This window comes from Scomber scombrus, chromosome 2 (assembly GCF_963691925.1).
Source record: "Scomber scombrus chromosome 2, fScoSco1.1, whole genome shotgun sequence".
NCBI lineage: Eukaryota > Metazoa > Chordata > Actinopteri > Scombriformes > Scombridae > Scomber > Scomber scombrus.
The window spans coordinates 9,532,190-9,547,201 of NC_084971.1; the positions used below are offsets into that span (position 1 = coordinate 9,532,190).

At 39.9% G+C, this 15,012-nt stretch overlaps 4 protein-coding genes across 4 annotated transcripts; 2 read left to right on the forward strand and 2 right to left on the reverse strand.

The window, feature by feature from the left end:
• Positions 1-696: 696 nt before the first annotated feature.
• On the reverse strand, positions 697-5,112 carry LOC133991216 (ras-related protein Rab-40C-like). The gene is made up of 6 exons (XM_062429712.1): positions 4,455-5,112; positions 4,301-4,361; positions 4,153-4,213; positions 3,979-4,056; positions 3,604-3,826; positions 697-2,758 (listed from the first exon to the last, which is right to left on the reverse strand). The coding sequence occupies exons 1-6, from the start codon at positions 4,606-4,608 to the stop codon at positions 2,457-2,459; spliced, it is 879 nt and encodes a 292-aa protein (XP_062285696.1). The 5' UTR covers positions 4,609-5,112; the 3' UTR covers positions 697-2,456.
• Positions 5,113-5,591: 479 nt separating this feature from the next.
• zp3c (zona pellucida glycoprotein 3c) lies at positions 5,592-8,235 on the forward strand. The gene is made up of 8 exons (XM_062440787.1): positions 5,592-6,056; positions 6,141-6,247; positions 6,518-6,621; positions 6,991-7,156; positions 7,236-7,362; positions 7,434-7,522; positions 7,617-7,789; positions 8,049-8,235. Exons 1-8 carry the CDS (start codon positions 5,592-5,594, stop codon positions 8,216-8,218), a joined length of 1,401 nt encoding a protein of 466 aa, XP_062296771.1. The 3' UTR covers positions 8,219-8,235.
• Positions 8,236-8,320: 85 nt separating this feature from the next.
• On the reverse strand, positions 8,321-10,644 carry LOC133997439 (inositol 1,4,5-trisphosphate receptor-interacting protein). The gene is made up of 2 exons (XM_062437021.1): positions 10,565-10,644; positions 8,321-10,283 (listed from the first exon to the last, which is right to left on the reverse strand). Exon 2 carries the CDS (start codon positions 10,257-10,259, stop codon positions 8,388-8,390), a length of 1,872 nt encoding a protein of 623 aa, XP_062293005.1. The 5' UTR covers positions 10,260-10,283; positions 10,565-10,644; the 3' UTR covers positions 8,321-8,387.
• Positions 10,645-12,220: 1,576 nt separating this feature from the next.
• Positions 12,221-14,430, forward strand: LOC134000512 (calcium homeostasis modulator protein 1). The gene is made up of 2 exons (XM_062439862.1): positions 12,221-12,933; positions 13,924-14,430. Exons 1-2 carry the CDS (start codon positions 12,388-12,390, stop codon positions 14,428-14,430), a joined length of 1,053 nt encoding a protein of 350 aa, XP_062295846.1. The 5' UTR covers positions 12,221-12,387.
• Positions 14,431-15,012: the final 582 nt, after the last annotated feature.

The following is a 15,012-nucleotide window of genomic DNA, read 5'->3' on the forward strand; positions in this document are numbered from 1 at the left end:
TGTTTTGATCGCTGAGAACTGATGGAGTTGTTGGTTATAATTCATTTTTTCTGTGAGAATGATATCTTCATGGCTGTTTTACGCATTGCACACTTACGCAAATACTAGTTTTCTTGTACAAATCAAAGGGCAAATTAGACAAAAATTCGTCTGGAGCGCAAGGCTGACCGCGTGAAAACCAAACACGGGGCGTGTCGCATCATGTCTTGCCAAGCATGTTGTTTACGTCCTTCTTGTCTAGACGTGGGTCAATTTACCACCGTCCCTCATTCACACGGAGCTCAGAGATGCCACGGTCAGGTGGGAAGACGTAAAGCGCCACATTTTCAATAGCGTGCGACTCATCTTTGTCCCCTTTGCGTCGCTCTGAGGCGGTGAGAAGCAGCTCCCCTCATCTTTTCATCGACACTGACCCTGCAACCTTTGGATGACTTTTGACCGCGCTGCATTCATGCGCTGCATCCAAGTCCCGGTTATCCAAAACTGGCCAATACCGAGAGAGCAGCTAATGCAGCACCCCCACCCGGTTTTATTACCCTTGAGCACCGGCAGGCCCCAGGCTGGACAAAGGGAACAAAATCTATTCCCACAATGGAATACATTATCTACATATATACATAATGTATTCAGACATTAATCAACAATTTGATAAATGAATGAAAAATCATTGCGTTGATTGAAGCACAAAACGACAGCTGTAGTTTTACCCTTTATTCTGATGGGTGGTTTTGTTTTCAATCCTGCCTATGGAGACAAAATTATAATGAATCCTGCATCCAAACCTTTAGGCACAGCTCTGACACCAACAACAACAAAATGTTTACATAGTGCTTTTAAATGTTTGCTCAAGAGTTTTGTTGGAGCCTGTTGTACTGATCTCAATACACATAAACAGGTGTAAGTGGGAAACGTGCATCAATTTTGTATCCCCTAGGCGACTTTATCTCATACATGTAGCCATGACGTTGGGAATGCTGAAGTGGAAATACAGCACGTTAATCAGAGGTGGAAAGTTGACTGGGAATGACAGTATTTTTGTGGATTATTAAAAAAGAGACACTAAAAAAATTTAAATAGTTGTGTTCGGATTAAAAAGACACAAGACTTTGCGTCCTTTCTGAGGTCTTCAAATTCATCTGACATCACGTTTCTTTTAAATAATTTGATAATTGATAACCAAACATTCAAAATTAATGTTTCACTATAAATGACAATTGTAACCCCTCGTATTATACACATTTTTAAGAATGTTGGACTGTATGAATTAACCCAAGCCGCAAAAGTATAGATGCGCAAATACTCAGAAAATCAGCAACGCAACATCACTCAAAATATTACAGTAGATGTACCCATTACATTCCACCTCTGATTCCTACAGTCCCACATATCACCATAAATCCACAGAAAAGTTGCAGATGAATATTTTTACATTCATAAATACATAGCATATACAGAAAATATCCCCAAAAAATTGCAAAATTAAAATATTCCTCTTATTAATGTCCTGTGAGTTTACAAATTCCTGTTAAGAACCAATAGCAAAACTTTCTTAAGGCAAAACGCCACAAATAATCTTGACATCTGAGTTTGTACAAGGTTTCCTCATCAGCACCAAGCGACCTCTGAGTTAACCCAAGAATAGTAGAATAAAAATGCTGCTGGTAGATTAAAATGTATAGGCGTACAATGGTCGGAGAAAGTTGACAGATATCTAACTGATGGCTGACTGAGATTGAGGGGAAAATTAATTTAAGTCATACCAGACAAAGAATATTTTGCAATGCATAACTTGTGAATTTTGCTGTAATCTCAGAATCTGGGGAAGCAAGCCCTGCTCTTCCTATGACATTCAATTTCAGTTTTGTTTCAAACTTAACTAATCTCACTTTTAAATAAGGTTAAGGTTGCAAAAGAGATTTTGAGCTCTGGACGAAGGGTACAAGACACACAAATATGCTGGAAATCAAAGTGGGTCTCCCACAACATTCAAGACAAAACAAGCATAACGAGCTCCCCTCCAAGAACAATCACCAAAAACAGCGAGCACATACAGTATATTTACAACTTCAATTCCAAATTAAATACAATAAACAATCCTTTCTCCAAATAAAAGCTACCCAATGTCCCTCCACTCATTTGTAGTGTTACCAGGTGAGTGAAAATCCTTGATTCACATCTGTTGGTCCCAGGGAAATCTTGTTCTACTTGATCACAGTGATCCTCTTTTAGTAACAGAGTGCAGGTAAATGGACATCCACAAAGTGAGGCACCAGCAAACGCTAAGAGAACACAACCAATCCGACCGTTCAAGTCAGTTCCCAAAGGTCAATGTGAGTTTGTAGCTATATCCGCTTCTGCTGGTAGCTCTACATGCTCTTCTCCGGTCTTGCGACCTCTTGGAGCGACAACACGATTAACATCGGTCCCATGGAGGCAACCAATAGTCCGCTCCTTCACTATGAGATCTTACAGTTCCCTTTGGAGGACGACGAAGAGTTCTTTGGAGGACTCTGTGGAGGCCTGAAGGACTTTGAGCGTTTGAGACTGTTGGCTTTGCTTCCGCCACCGCTGCCACCTGACGCAGCACTGTTGGCCACTGAGTAGGAGCGTCCATGCATCATGACTGCATTCATGCCGTTGGCCATGGAGAAAGACTTGAGGTGGGACTTGATGGCAACGGGGAGAGGCAGTTTGTCAATGAGGTGCACCGGTGTGCAGGAGACAATCGAACGGCAGCACAGATCTTGAAGGCTGAATACTGGAGAGCAAGGAGAGGGAATATGGTTGTAAGGACAGCATGTCATGCAAAACATGCTAAAGTTTAACTGCAGATGTATCTACACTGTATTATCTGGACAAAGCTGCTGATGCCCCTGCCACATAAACATTTCTTATCTTACTCTTATTTTGTTCAATCCTTGGACTTTTTCAATTACTTTTTAAGCCTATTTTAAAGGTCTCCCAACAATTAAGTTGGATATAGCTTACATTGAGTTTTTGTGCTAGACATGAAGAATAATGTACATACTTTAAATAACTTTCATTAGACTGATGGATAGAGGGCCATTTGCCAAGAAGAAAATAATGTAACAAATAGCATTTTTGCTGCGCTCACATGTTGCTACATTTTAAGTTATAAATATAGAGTTATAGTTATATTATAGAAGCTAATTTAACTAAATGTATTTTTTTTATTGGAAATGAGTTCTCAGTGAAAAAATTGGCTCTGGTGAAGAAACTTGAAATTGTAATAAAATGTCAGACATACACATTTCATTACACTAGATTACATAGAGATAATTCCAGGTTACTCACAGACCTTGATGTGAATGGATTTGAACTACTTTATATCAAAGAAATAATACCAATGAGAGTTTTTAAAGGCGAGGCAGTGGATTATCCAGAATAACTATTATAACACTTCTAGGAATTTATAATGATTTTGAGTTTCAGAAATGTAAATCTGATCAAATGAAAAAACTACCTATCCACTGAATCGGATGCAAAAATATGTTGTCATATGGGAGAAGTGACTTTTACTACCAGAAGATGTACTTTGCTAATCTGACAGATTTGATAAGGAAAAATTATTAACAAGCTCACCTCTGTTGGGCCTCCAGAATTTCTCCATCCCATGCCTCATCAGCACGATGCGCGAAAGCTCAGTGAAGGATTCGATGACATTGAAGTTGCACAGGGGGCTGACCTCAAAGAAAGTCATGCTGTTTTTCTCTGCATAAGCCCTCGCCTGCTCCGTTGGCACCTGCCGCTTGAAAGCCAAGTGGAGCCGGTTGCCCACCAGGATCCTGGGAACACCTGGGGCATGCTGATGGAAGCAAAATTATATTGTGACAACATGAATATAATGGTATCAAATTGTAGTGTATCTCTTTAATACAGACAGGACTGGAAAGATACAAACACCCTGTCTATAAGGGTCTCCTATATTTTTCTAAATCAACCAGAAATGGCGTTTACCTCGTCAATTTCCCGGATCCAGCGATCAATGCCATCAAATGACCAGCCATTAGTGATGTCATAGACGAGAAGGATGCCCTTTGGGGTGAAAGACAAACAAGTTGACATATTTACAGATTAAAACATTTGGGAGAAAAAGGAAGGGCGGCACCGAAGTTTCTTTAAAGTCCTCACCTGTGCTCCTCGGGAGTAAGACCTGAAGATGGTGCAGAATCTCCCCTGACCTGATGTGTCCCTGTTGAAAACACACACACATATATTATTAAAGGCTTACTGCAGGTTTAATCACTAATGACATTTACACCTGTACTAAAATGCTTACCATAGCTCCAATTTCACGCGTCTCCCATCCAGCAGGATTGTGGTCGTCTTATAATCGATCCCTAAAATTTCACACGATCCAGATTGAATCATTGTTAGTTATTGTGAACGTAACTTCAAATCAGCTTGAACAAAAGAAAGAGGCTGCCACTCACCGCTGCTGTAGGCATAGGGAGACTCCACTGATCCGTCTTGTAAACTGTCCAAGATTTCTCCCTTTCCAACATCGCTGTCTCCCACCAGAAGAAATTTCAGCAGATAATCGTAACTCTTCACAGGACTACTCTGGGCCCCCATCATCCCACGCATTGGATCCGGTTCCCAAAGAGCCTTTTTCAGCTCACCAGACGTCCTCTGTTCGGGGCGAGGGACGAGCCAGACGGTCCCCAATGGCGCTAAGCGAAAGCTGGACTACTGCCGTTTGACGTGAGCGTAAGCTAGGCAGCTAGCAGGTACACTACCTTCTATTTACATGAACACAGTTATTTTCCTCCGTAGATTCTAATACATGGAATAATTTCCTGACTCCACTAAGACAAACATACCAGCGTTTCTACACAGGGCAGCTGAGCCCATACGGCGGCGATGTAACGTTAACGTTCACGTAAATAACCAAAACAACCGTAGCGGTTAGCTTGATAGCTAGCCAGCTAAAACTAACGATTGTCACGCATGCTAGCACAAATAGAAGATATAAAGTAGAAACGATGCTGTTCGCTTAGAAAGAAAATGATACTCTACCAAATCAGTAATTTTGTTTTCAGTTTGTTTATACAATAAAAATGCCTCTGCGGGTTTTCGGCGTTACCGAGCACAACGACAAAAGTGGACTATGTTGGAACTTCCTGGTATTGACGTCACGAGTTACCTAATTTCCGGTATGATTTAAAAAAATAAAATTATTCCCTACACGAACTATGAACCAGAAAATACAAAATAACGTTGACTTACTGATTTTAGATGGCAAATATAACCATGCCCACGAATCCAGCTTTTTAAAATATGCCACTGAGTATTTTACATGTTTAATAGGCATTTAGTTCTCTCCCACAATGGTCTTTGACAAATAAGTTATCATTGGCTGTTCTTGATTGGCATTTGTAGCAGCTGTGAAAACCTTCCTGATTGCAGAGGATAAAATCCAGCTGAAAACTTTATTTTCATGGACAGCCTGTTTAGGTGAGGGGTCGGCTTCAGTGGTAGGTATAGCTGCCAGAGAGAAAATGGGGCTGCTACATGCTGGGCTTGTATTGCTACTTTGTTGCTCTGCCTATAGCCAGACATTTAGAAGTATGGCTCAGTATGGCCTATTTGTGGAAGATCCTGAATTGGAATGGGAGAGAATGGCGACACTAATGGATGAAGACACGATCCCAGCTCCTGCACCCAGAGCCAAATCCGAATCCCCATTACCTGAAGCCAAGAAGTTGCCTGAGTACATGATTGTCTCAAAATCTAAGGACCCGATTGAGCTTTTCAAGCCAGAAAAGGGTGCCAGACCCCTCCCTAACTTGGCCAAGAAAATACTTCTTCCAGATGATGCTTCTGCACTTACCACTGGAAATTCAGCACCTCCAAAGTTGGTTGAAATCTTGTGCCATGTTGACCGAATATATGTAAGAATTAAGAGGGAGGTCTTTAAGTCAAGGGATGCATATAAATATTTGAAACTAGGCGCCTGTCCTGTTAACCAAGGTACGAAAGAGCATTACTACCTTCTGCATCTGCTGAAAACTGACTGTGGATACAAGAAAGAGGTTGGTAAAGTCTGCCTTCTTCATCTTGGCCTTTATTTTCACAATTATATAGTTTCCACTCACACAAATATTTGTCTGTTTCAGAGCAATGCAGATTTTCTGTCGGTCAGCAATAAGCTCCGCTACATGCCAAAAGGTCCTGTATTAAGAGAAATGCCATTTGAAATTCCCCTGAAGTGTAAATATCCCAGGTAAGATTATGTATAGTTAACTTGATCTGAACTGGGAGTGGTGGCCAGTGAAACTTGGTTATGTTAGTCAATGCTCTGCCATGTTCAAGAATTTTGTCTTTGTCACAACTGATTTCAATACCTTTTAGCAGCATTTGTCTATATTTTGTGGATTGAGGACTTTGATGCCAGAAACATTTTGGTTGAATAGCACAATATTAAAACTATAGGGTAATCAAAACACTGATTTTCATATTTTGTATTAACTTTGTTTTTTCTTAACTGCTGCAGGTTGTTTTACTCCTATACAGTTGGCTTCTATCCCAGACTTGTCGGTGGCACAGTTTACAAATCACTCCAACCAAAAAGTAGTTTCACCCTCACTTCTCTAGATGGTATGTTGCCTTTTTGATTGAATTTATTCCTCCTTACATACATAACACTTAAATACTGGGCAGTGACAAATGTTTCAATATGAAACAAAACATGCAACATTAACTCAAAGCTGGACTCTTTAGTTCACTTTATTTGCATTTTCTTGCAGGAATAGCAGGGTATGTTACACACTTGAAGGTGCACTAAATGCTGTAGCATGTATTAAAAATATTCTCAGGCATTCATCACAGTATATTCAGACTGCTAAAGAGAAAATGGAACACATTTCAGTTTTGTTACAGTTGCTTAAATGACAAACATGAGTCCTAATTTTGTAAAGGTATCTAAAATTGTCCAGTGACTGACTGACTTCCCTCACTTTGCCTCAGTATCAGGGAATGAAATCACTGGTGCCGTAATGTACACCCTTGGACAGCCGATGTACTTTGAGGCCAAGACTTCACGGTCTGGAGATCAGAGGATGTACATCAACAAATGCTACATGACAGCCTCCCAAAGCTCCAATCAATTATATACAGTCATTGACAATCAAGGGTAATACTTTAAAATGTGTTTCAGAGTAAGATGGACTTTTTACTCATGCTAGATGTAAACATGAATAATCTTATTGCAGTTGTATGATTGATGGTAAGATGAACAAGCAGTCAAAGTTCCTCACTGGTGACTCAAAGATGACCCAGAAGTTCACCGTGGGTGCTTTTGTTTTCAAAGACTTGCTTACCAGTGGCTCTACAACACAGGTATGTCAAGAGTAATTGGTACAGAACTGTAAACTGTAAAATAGAACTTTGACTCTGAAATCCTCTTTCAGCAACTCTACATGCGCTGTGAGCTCATTCAGAAGAACGTTCTACCGACTACGAGTTCGAAGGCTTGCAATTATGATCAAGTTACTAAAAAGTGAGTTAACTTTGACTCTGGCAGAGTCAACACACCCACAGGTGGAGTTGACTTGCTTTGAATGTCTTGTAGGATGATTGGCTTGTTAAAACTAACCTTTTGTCAAACCCTGCTGTATTGCTGCTTGTTTCTTCAGCACCAAACTTGTCAATCTTCTGCGTTCTGCAGCCTGCTATAATCGTCTTAATGCTTTCAGGTGGAAGGAGCTGTACGGCGATGACTCTGTATGTGCCTGCTGTGACACATCATGCCCGTTACAGCCAAAGGGTAAGTCCCTGTTTGTCAATTATTGAAAAGGAGTTTTTACCAATCAGTATAGAATACAGCAGACCTGAAATGATTCAACACAAGCATTAGCCACAAAGTATCTTTGCTGTCATGTACAGGCAGTGAATATAAGAAGCAACTTGTAAGAATACTTACTTGAAATAGCTTTTGTCACATCAATGAACTTTAATAACACTCAGAATGAAACTTGGAACAGTTTACAACAGCTAATATATTATATTCAATCCTATTCTGACAGCTACCAGGAATATGGTTACCAGTCACTCTTGGAAGGTCGACTTGAACAAGGATGGATCTGTGGAGGTTGACCCACGGATGAAATCCTTTGACACCGGCACAATCAACTTTGAGGATTCTGATATGACAGAGCACCGTGACTTCCTAAACTACTGGGATCATGATTACTAAAAAATTTCCATGTGAAATTGGCCAGAAGGGTTTTAAATAAACTTTTTTTTATTTTCATCTCTTGTACTTGTTTTGTGTTTAATATTACTCAATGAGGAGACAAATCAGTAATTTTGTTTGGTATAAAGGGAAAAACAAACATTGAAACTTTTCATAAAAGAAAAGGGACTCAAATGGAACTGTTAGACTGATCAACATAATCACGTATCAGCATGTCTGCATTTCTAAGAGTCTCTTGGAAATGCATTACAGCATTTTTGTAGATGCAGTTGTGTACCACAAGGGGATGGAAGAGATTTACTGGCTTTACATGTGTCAGCTCAGCAGGGAGTTCAGTAACCCTTTGAGTTAAAGGGTTCCCAATAAGAATATGGCGCAGCAGCTTTTTCTCAAAGCTTGTCTGAATGAAGGCCAGTAAGTCCCGTAGCCTGCAAGCCACATTATCTGGTTTCCACTGTGATGGGTCTTTGGTCAAAAGCAGGTTCATTAGTGCAGTTTTGAAATGAAAATCCTTCAGAAAGCTACTTCCTGTGAGCATGGTCTGTCTCTGGTGGAGGAAACGTGCAATATTAAGAGTCTGAATGTGACATGAGTTGTCAGGAAGCTGTTTACAGATGTGTTCTAAGAAACTATCTTCATACATGGTCAAGGAGAGTGTCCAGAATGTATCCAAGCTGTTTGGAGAGTAAGGGGTAATGTAGAAGTGGGCATCAGAGTTGAATTTAATTACAGGGTTTAAACTAAAGCAAATCCTCTTGCCAGATCTGAATCGAACTACCAGAGCACCAGGAGCATCAATGTATCGAATATTGAGCTCAAACTCATACTTGTGTGAAATCAGTGTCCACGCTTGTCTTACAGTGCTCTGAAACCATCTAGTAACCTGGGATTTTGACAGGAATGGGGAGTTCTTCATGCAAAGAGGGCCATCACAAACATCTGTCATTTTTGACTTTAAACCCTCATTCTCACAGTGCAGCAGGCAAACCATATCGTCTTCTGCATCTGAGGACTGACAGTGGCAGCCATTTGGCATTTTTTCATTTTCCACCAGTTTTATTTGACCGTAGACTTGCTTATCTGGCAGCAGGTCAGTAGCCTGGTTGTTCCAAAGCAGACATTGAAAACTGTACGGCTCTGGTGGTGTAAAGGGTACAATGACATCACACACATCCACCAGCTGAAAGTCCTCCATCACCATACTGCCACTTCCATCACAGATGCTCTTCATCGATTCCAGCAGGTCTTTCACGAATCCCTCCAAAAATTCACCGTCTCTGCTCCTCTGATCAAGTGAGACTTGAATAAATTTAGAATAGAAATGCTGCAGAGTGTTGCTGTCCGGTAGCGGCACTAGGGGGGCCCTGACTACTTCTGGTTTCACTTGAGAATTTTTCATTAGGTATTTCCTAAAGAAGCGAATTATGGAAATAATGGAAAGTGTGTTCCATATGTACCAGAAGTAATCCTTCTCCCAGTCTGCGAGGGCCGTCTCTGAAGTTTCATTTTCTGACGTTTTGGTGTGGAGGTGTGGCACAGGGGCTTCTTCCTGCTTGGAGGTGAACACTTCACTGTTCATGTCTGTCTGTAAGCTGCCCTTTACATCAGGAACATCTGCTTGATCCTCATGAGCAACTTCTAAAGTCTTCAGATCAGTGTCAGGGTCATTTTCGGACTTCTCTGGCAGACTTGAATCATAGTTGTCTGTAAAATGTTCATCTTTGTCTAAGTCTTGGTCAGTTCCAGTCACATTTAGCATTTGATCTTTTTCATTAACATGTTGGTCCAACTCTTTTGAGACTGCGGCCTCATGTTGTTCTTTGTAGACATGTTTCACATCATCCAGAGCGCCCTGATCATCAGTGCGTGTCATTTCCTGATTGACAGGTGCTATTTCCCAGTCCAGTTTCTTCCCTTCCCTCAACAGCCACTCTTCCTGCTTTTGCAAGACGACACCGTCCTGTTCCTCAATCCCGGGGTCATCCCTCAGATGCATGAGACCCAGGGTGACCACAAACACTCGCAGCAGAATATCTTGCATCGTCAGTGCTGTCTCTGAACGGGTCTAACAGCATAAAAAATAGTTACAAATATGTCAGTGCTTTAGAAAAATACATGCATTCTATTAAATGTGTAAAAACAAAGAATTTAATAAAAGTTTTCATAATGATAACCAAAAATACTCTGAGAAACGTCAAAGTTGACAGTGACGCAAAGCCAGAGAGAAATAAGGTACTTCCTCAATGGCCTGTAAGCATCCTTTTTACTCATTTTTGTGATAACATTTGATACAAAAACACTATTTACGACCGTACGACATAAAATGAGAAGAAAAAGAATACGCACCACAAGAAATGATTGATTATCTTAATCTTGCAATGTTGTGTTGATGGTAAATAGGTACGAAGGAGGAAGCAGGAGACTAACCTTGCACGGCTCAGCAGTCTCTTCCTATTTTAGATGTAGGTTGTCTTTCGTGACTTATTTCCTGCATACCCTGCCCATGTGTTGCTGCTGTGCAATACACCGAAAAAACTGACAGCACAGACTTCCTGTAAGTTTAACTGCACATGCATAATAGTTCGAAGTCTGGGTCACTAAATAAACAGTTTTAATGACAGGACAAAATACTATGATATGAAAATAATAGGCCACATAGTATTGCACAAACAACATCTATGTGTTGATAATGGTTAGTGTGTAAGCCCCTACCTTTTATCCTCCTGTGGGCTTCTAACTGGTTTGTCAAGCTTTGCTTCATTCAGCAGGCTTCAAAGGACTATGTGAAATAAACTAACAAATCCCATGGTTTGAATGTAATAATTAACACATTTTGCATTGCAGCAATTGTCTCTTGATCTATTCGGTTCTGATCAGGCAAGTGGAAACATTCACCTTTCACCTCTTAGACAACAAACACATTTTCCAGCCAAAGCCACAGACATTTGAATGGTTCAAGAGACAGTTTTGCATATCTCAATTGGTCCGACTAAAGCTGAACAACACCAAGGCTCAGGTACCACAAGTTAACACTTTCACATACTGCATTCATCTAAGTTAGAAAAAAATGCTTATGTGTGAATAGTGAAATGACTGACAGGAAACGATGTAAGTGTTTTATTGAGACTTGTAACAGGGTGACTTTTGAAAAAGTGCAGGTTGAATGAGAATCTTTTGTTACATCACGCTAAGCACAGGTGCCTGTGAAAAGGAGGGGCATGATGACAGATGTGGTCAGCTTTGAACGTCACCATAGAGAGTTCGAGATACACCTTTGAGTCAGTCAGATACAATGTTTAATAGACATATAAAGAACGACAGCTTGCTTACGTTGGACATTGTCACTGTGTGAATTTTCCCCCCTGATTTTGTTCATCCATTCTTAAGAAAACAGGTAAGTGTCTGTGTGTGTGTGTGGCTTGTTATTTTCTAATTAGTATCTATAGATGCCTGATTTTGTATTATTAAAAATAAAACAGGGTTTAGAATAACAATCATGGTTCTCTGAGATTCTGGTACCCTCCCATTATATAAAGCATTTATATATTTTACCTAATGGCTTAATTAATGGTTAATAAATAAAGTACTATTTCTTTATAGACAGTAATAAGCCATTAAAAGCAACTGTTGGATGTATGTGTTGTGAAAAATCTATCTGGCCGTTGAGCCTCCAATCTTCAGGAAATCTGGCGCAGAACACTACATTACACTAAAATGTATTTATTAGAAAATTCAATAGCATTTACTACTGCAGATTTGGGAATTTGTAAGCATTAATGTGTTTGTAACATTTGAAAATAAAGATAAGGTTTGCTGCATGCCTAATACTATATGAATGACTTATTATTGACATTTATAACTACAGACTTTGCATTTATTACCTTTTATTAACAACTGATAATGTCTTGACTTTGTTAATGACTCAGCAGTCAGATTTTTCGCAACCTGGCAATCTAAAAGTTAACTTTATTACAGGTGTATTATTGATCTTTAAAACAGATTAATAAAGCGACAAGTTACAACTTGTAAACCCTCTTTAAAGGGTGACCTCTCAGAAAGTGGCCTTCTAAACCTTCAATTAACACACTCATTTACAATGTACAGGACGTTCACTTCCTACTGTCCTCCTTTTTTACAGATTTAATCACTTTTACTCCACATCCTCCAAGATGGATAAGTTTCGTATGATGTTCCAGTTCCTCCAGTCCAACCAGGAATCTTTTATGAATGGGATCTGTGGTATCATGGCACTAGCTAGTGCACAGATGTACTCTGCCTTTGAGTTCAGCTGCCCCTGTATGCCGGAATACAACTACACCTATGGGATCGGATTACTTATTATTCCCCCTATATGGTTCTTTATGTTAGGTTTTGTATTGAACAATAATGTGTCGGTGCTTGCCGAGGAGTGGAAAAGACCCACAGGGAGACGGAGGAAGGATCCGTCAGTCCTTCGTTACATGTTTTGTTCAATCACCCAGAGATCCTTGATAGCACCTGCGGTGTGGGTGTCTGTCACTCTCATGGATGGGAAGAGTTTCTTGTGTGCTTTCAGTGTCAACTTGGATATAGAAAGGTTTGGAAATTACAGCCTGGTAAATGGGATGTCAGAGACAGAGATGATAAAACTGCTGGCAAAGATCCCGTGCAAAGACCTGTTTGAGCATCAGGAATTAAGAGTGGCAGCATCACGATACATCAAATGTATATCACAGGTAGCCTGCTGACTTTTTACTTCATATTGCTATGAACGGTTTTCTTCTGAAAGGTCATTAGCTGGAAACTTTTTCGAGAGGCAGAGCTATAGGGTAGACAGAAATGTGGGGACCCATGACATCGGTATGGCTATAATACTGGCTATGGCCATTTCATTGAGCCTCCTTCTGACTACTTTTTAACATTTAACATTTAGTTGTTGTTTTTTTTTTTACCTTATATTACTCCATGGCCTTTTAAGTTTTAACTCAAATGCCGGTTAATAATAACTACTCAGATTGTTTCCACATTCTTTTTAGCTATTAGATGTGTAATCATTCAATGAAAGCGATGTATTATTAATCTAATGAAACCTGTGAAACCTTACATAGTAGCAAAAAAGAAGTATTGTTGTAGGCTATTCATTCTTGTGTTTTCTGTATTTGGGGGAAACAAATTATTTTAATTTTTGATTGTTAGATCAGCCAATCCATTCAATTTAAACCCGATTGTTGTTTTAGAGCCAAAAGTTAGGAACACTTCCAGCAGGCAGTTTTTCAACTTCATCACAGGATTTGATGACTAAGCAGATTTAATTTCCCTCGCTTTATTCCTCAAAAATTGTAGTTAACTAAAGTCTCCCCACCCGACTCTGACTCACTTTGAGCTCAATGAGGCTTTCTTGTTCGCTTATTAAAGGGATAGATAAGCCCCTAAATTTATTATTCAAGGAAGTGGGACCTATTCCCATCCACCCAAAAACACCCACACTCTTATTTAGATCTTTGATCAGCCAAAGGGCTGTTATACAGGCTTTAAAGTAACATGTCTCCAGAATGTCTAATGATATACACAAAATAATGATTCTGTTAATGAACTATGATAAAGCTTGGGGCTGCTAGATGAGCTTTTTCTATGACCTTTAGACTATTTATAAAAGTAACATAAGAGCTAGGTGCTCTAACTTAGCTTTCTATATTAATATGGTAATGCATGTTTATATTTCACAGGCATGTGGATGGATGTTTTTGCTCATGATGACCTTCACGGCCTTTCTGATCCGGGCTATTCGACCATGCTTCACCCAGGCTGCCTTCCTCAAAACCAAATACTGGTCTCATTACATTGACATTGAGCGCAAGATGTTCGATGAGACCTGTAAGGAGCATGCCAAGAGCTTTGCCAAGGTTTGCATCCACCAGTACTTTGAGAACATCAGCGGAGAGAACATCCACCACCATCACTCCAGCAAGGACGACAGCTACGATGAAGATGAGGACAAGAAGATAAATGATGAAGACAAGCTTCTAGGTATCCGGGCCCAGGACGATATGAATACAATTTTGAGGAACTGGCACGCCTGTAAGCCAGCTCTGGCCCTGAAAAAGGACCAAATAAATGGTGAAAAGAATGGCGGACTGAATGGAGAAGCCAATGGAGCAGTAAATGGGTTTGTAAAGGGACACACCCATGGCGTGGAGAAAAAGGAATGGGCAGTTTATTACAGTAAGGTCTGAAGAGTTCAAAAGGGACAAAGGAATGCTACAGTTGAGTTGGTTTTAGCTTTCACATAACTGTATTGGGTTTTTTTTTAGAATTTAGTAAGTTAGTTAGAAATACAATATTGTTAAGTTGAATCATATTTTAATTTAATGCATAGAATATTTGGTGCAACATGTACTTTGACTGATGGTATAATACTTGAGCATAAAACCCACAAAGTGGAAAAAACTGACATTGTCAACATACTTCTGGTTCACATACAGTTCAGTTTACTCAGAAAACATCTGTATTGGGTGTTGTCCAAAATGTGATGTTTTTACTGTTGTCACAACTATGTTTTTTCTATAAACCATAAATCACTGTTAAAAACACATTCTGCCGCTGCTCTCTGAGGGACTGATCTTGGCAAAAATCTGTGAAAAAACGTCTGTGTAAACTGTAGGCTGCACAAAAAGAGCTGCTGTATCAGGCGGATAGTAAGGCCTTATTACAGCACACTGGAGAGTTCTCATTGATAACACTAAATGTTTGTGTTGCTTTCAAGTGCAGAGCAGCCATAAATACTCCCAGGACACGAAACATAAGCTGATAACGTG

Coding starts and splice junctions, on each gene's coding strand:
- LOC133991216 (XM_062429712.1), bottom strand. CDS start 4,608: ATGCGTGGGATGATGGGGGCCCAGAGTAGTCCTGTGAAGAGTTACGAT. Junction 4,214..4,300: donor CGCGTGAAATTGGAGCTATG/GTAAGCATTTTA, acceptor TGTTTTCAACAG/GGACACATCAGGTCAGGGGA. Junction 4,057..4,152: donor CTTACTCCCGAGGAGCACAG/GTGAGGACTTTA, acceptor TTCACCCCAAAG/GGCATCCTTCTCGTCTATGA.
- zp3c (XM_062440787.1), top strand. CDS start 5,592: ATGGCTCAGTATGGCCTATTTGTGGAAGATCCTGAATTGGAATGGGAG. Junction 6,057..6,140: donor ACTGTGGATACAAGAAAGAG/GTTGGTAAAGTC, acceptor TGTCTGTTTCAG/AGCAATGCAGATTTTCTGTC. Junction 7,157..7,235: donor ACAGTCATTGACAATCAAGG/GTAATACTTTAA, acceptor ATCTTATTGCAG/TTGTATGATTGATGGTAAGA.
- LOC133997439 (XM_062437021.1), bottom strand. CDS start 10,259: ATGCAAGATATTCTGCTGCGAGTGTTTGTGGTCACCCTGGGTCTCATG.
- LOC134000512 (XM_062439862.1), top strand. CDS start 12,388: ATGGATAAGTTTCGTATGATGTTCCAGTTCCTCCAGTCCAACCAGGAA. Junction 12,934..13,923: donor ACATCAAATGTATATCACAG/GTAGCCTGCTGA, acceptor TATATTTCACAG/GCATGTGGATGGATGTTTTT.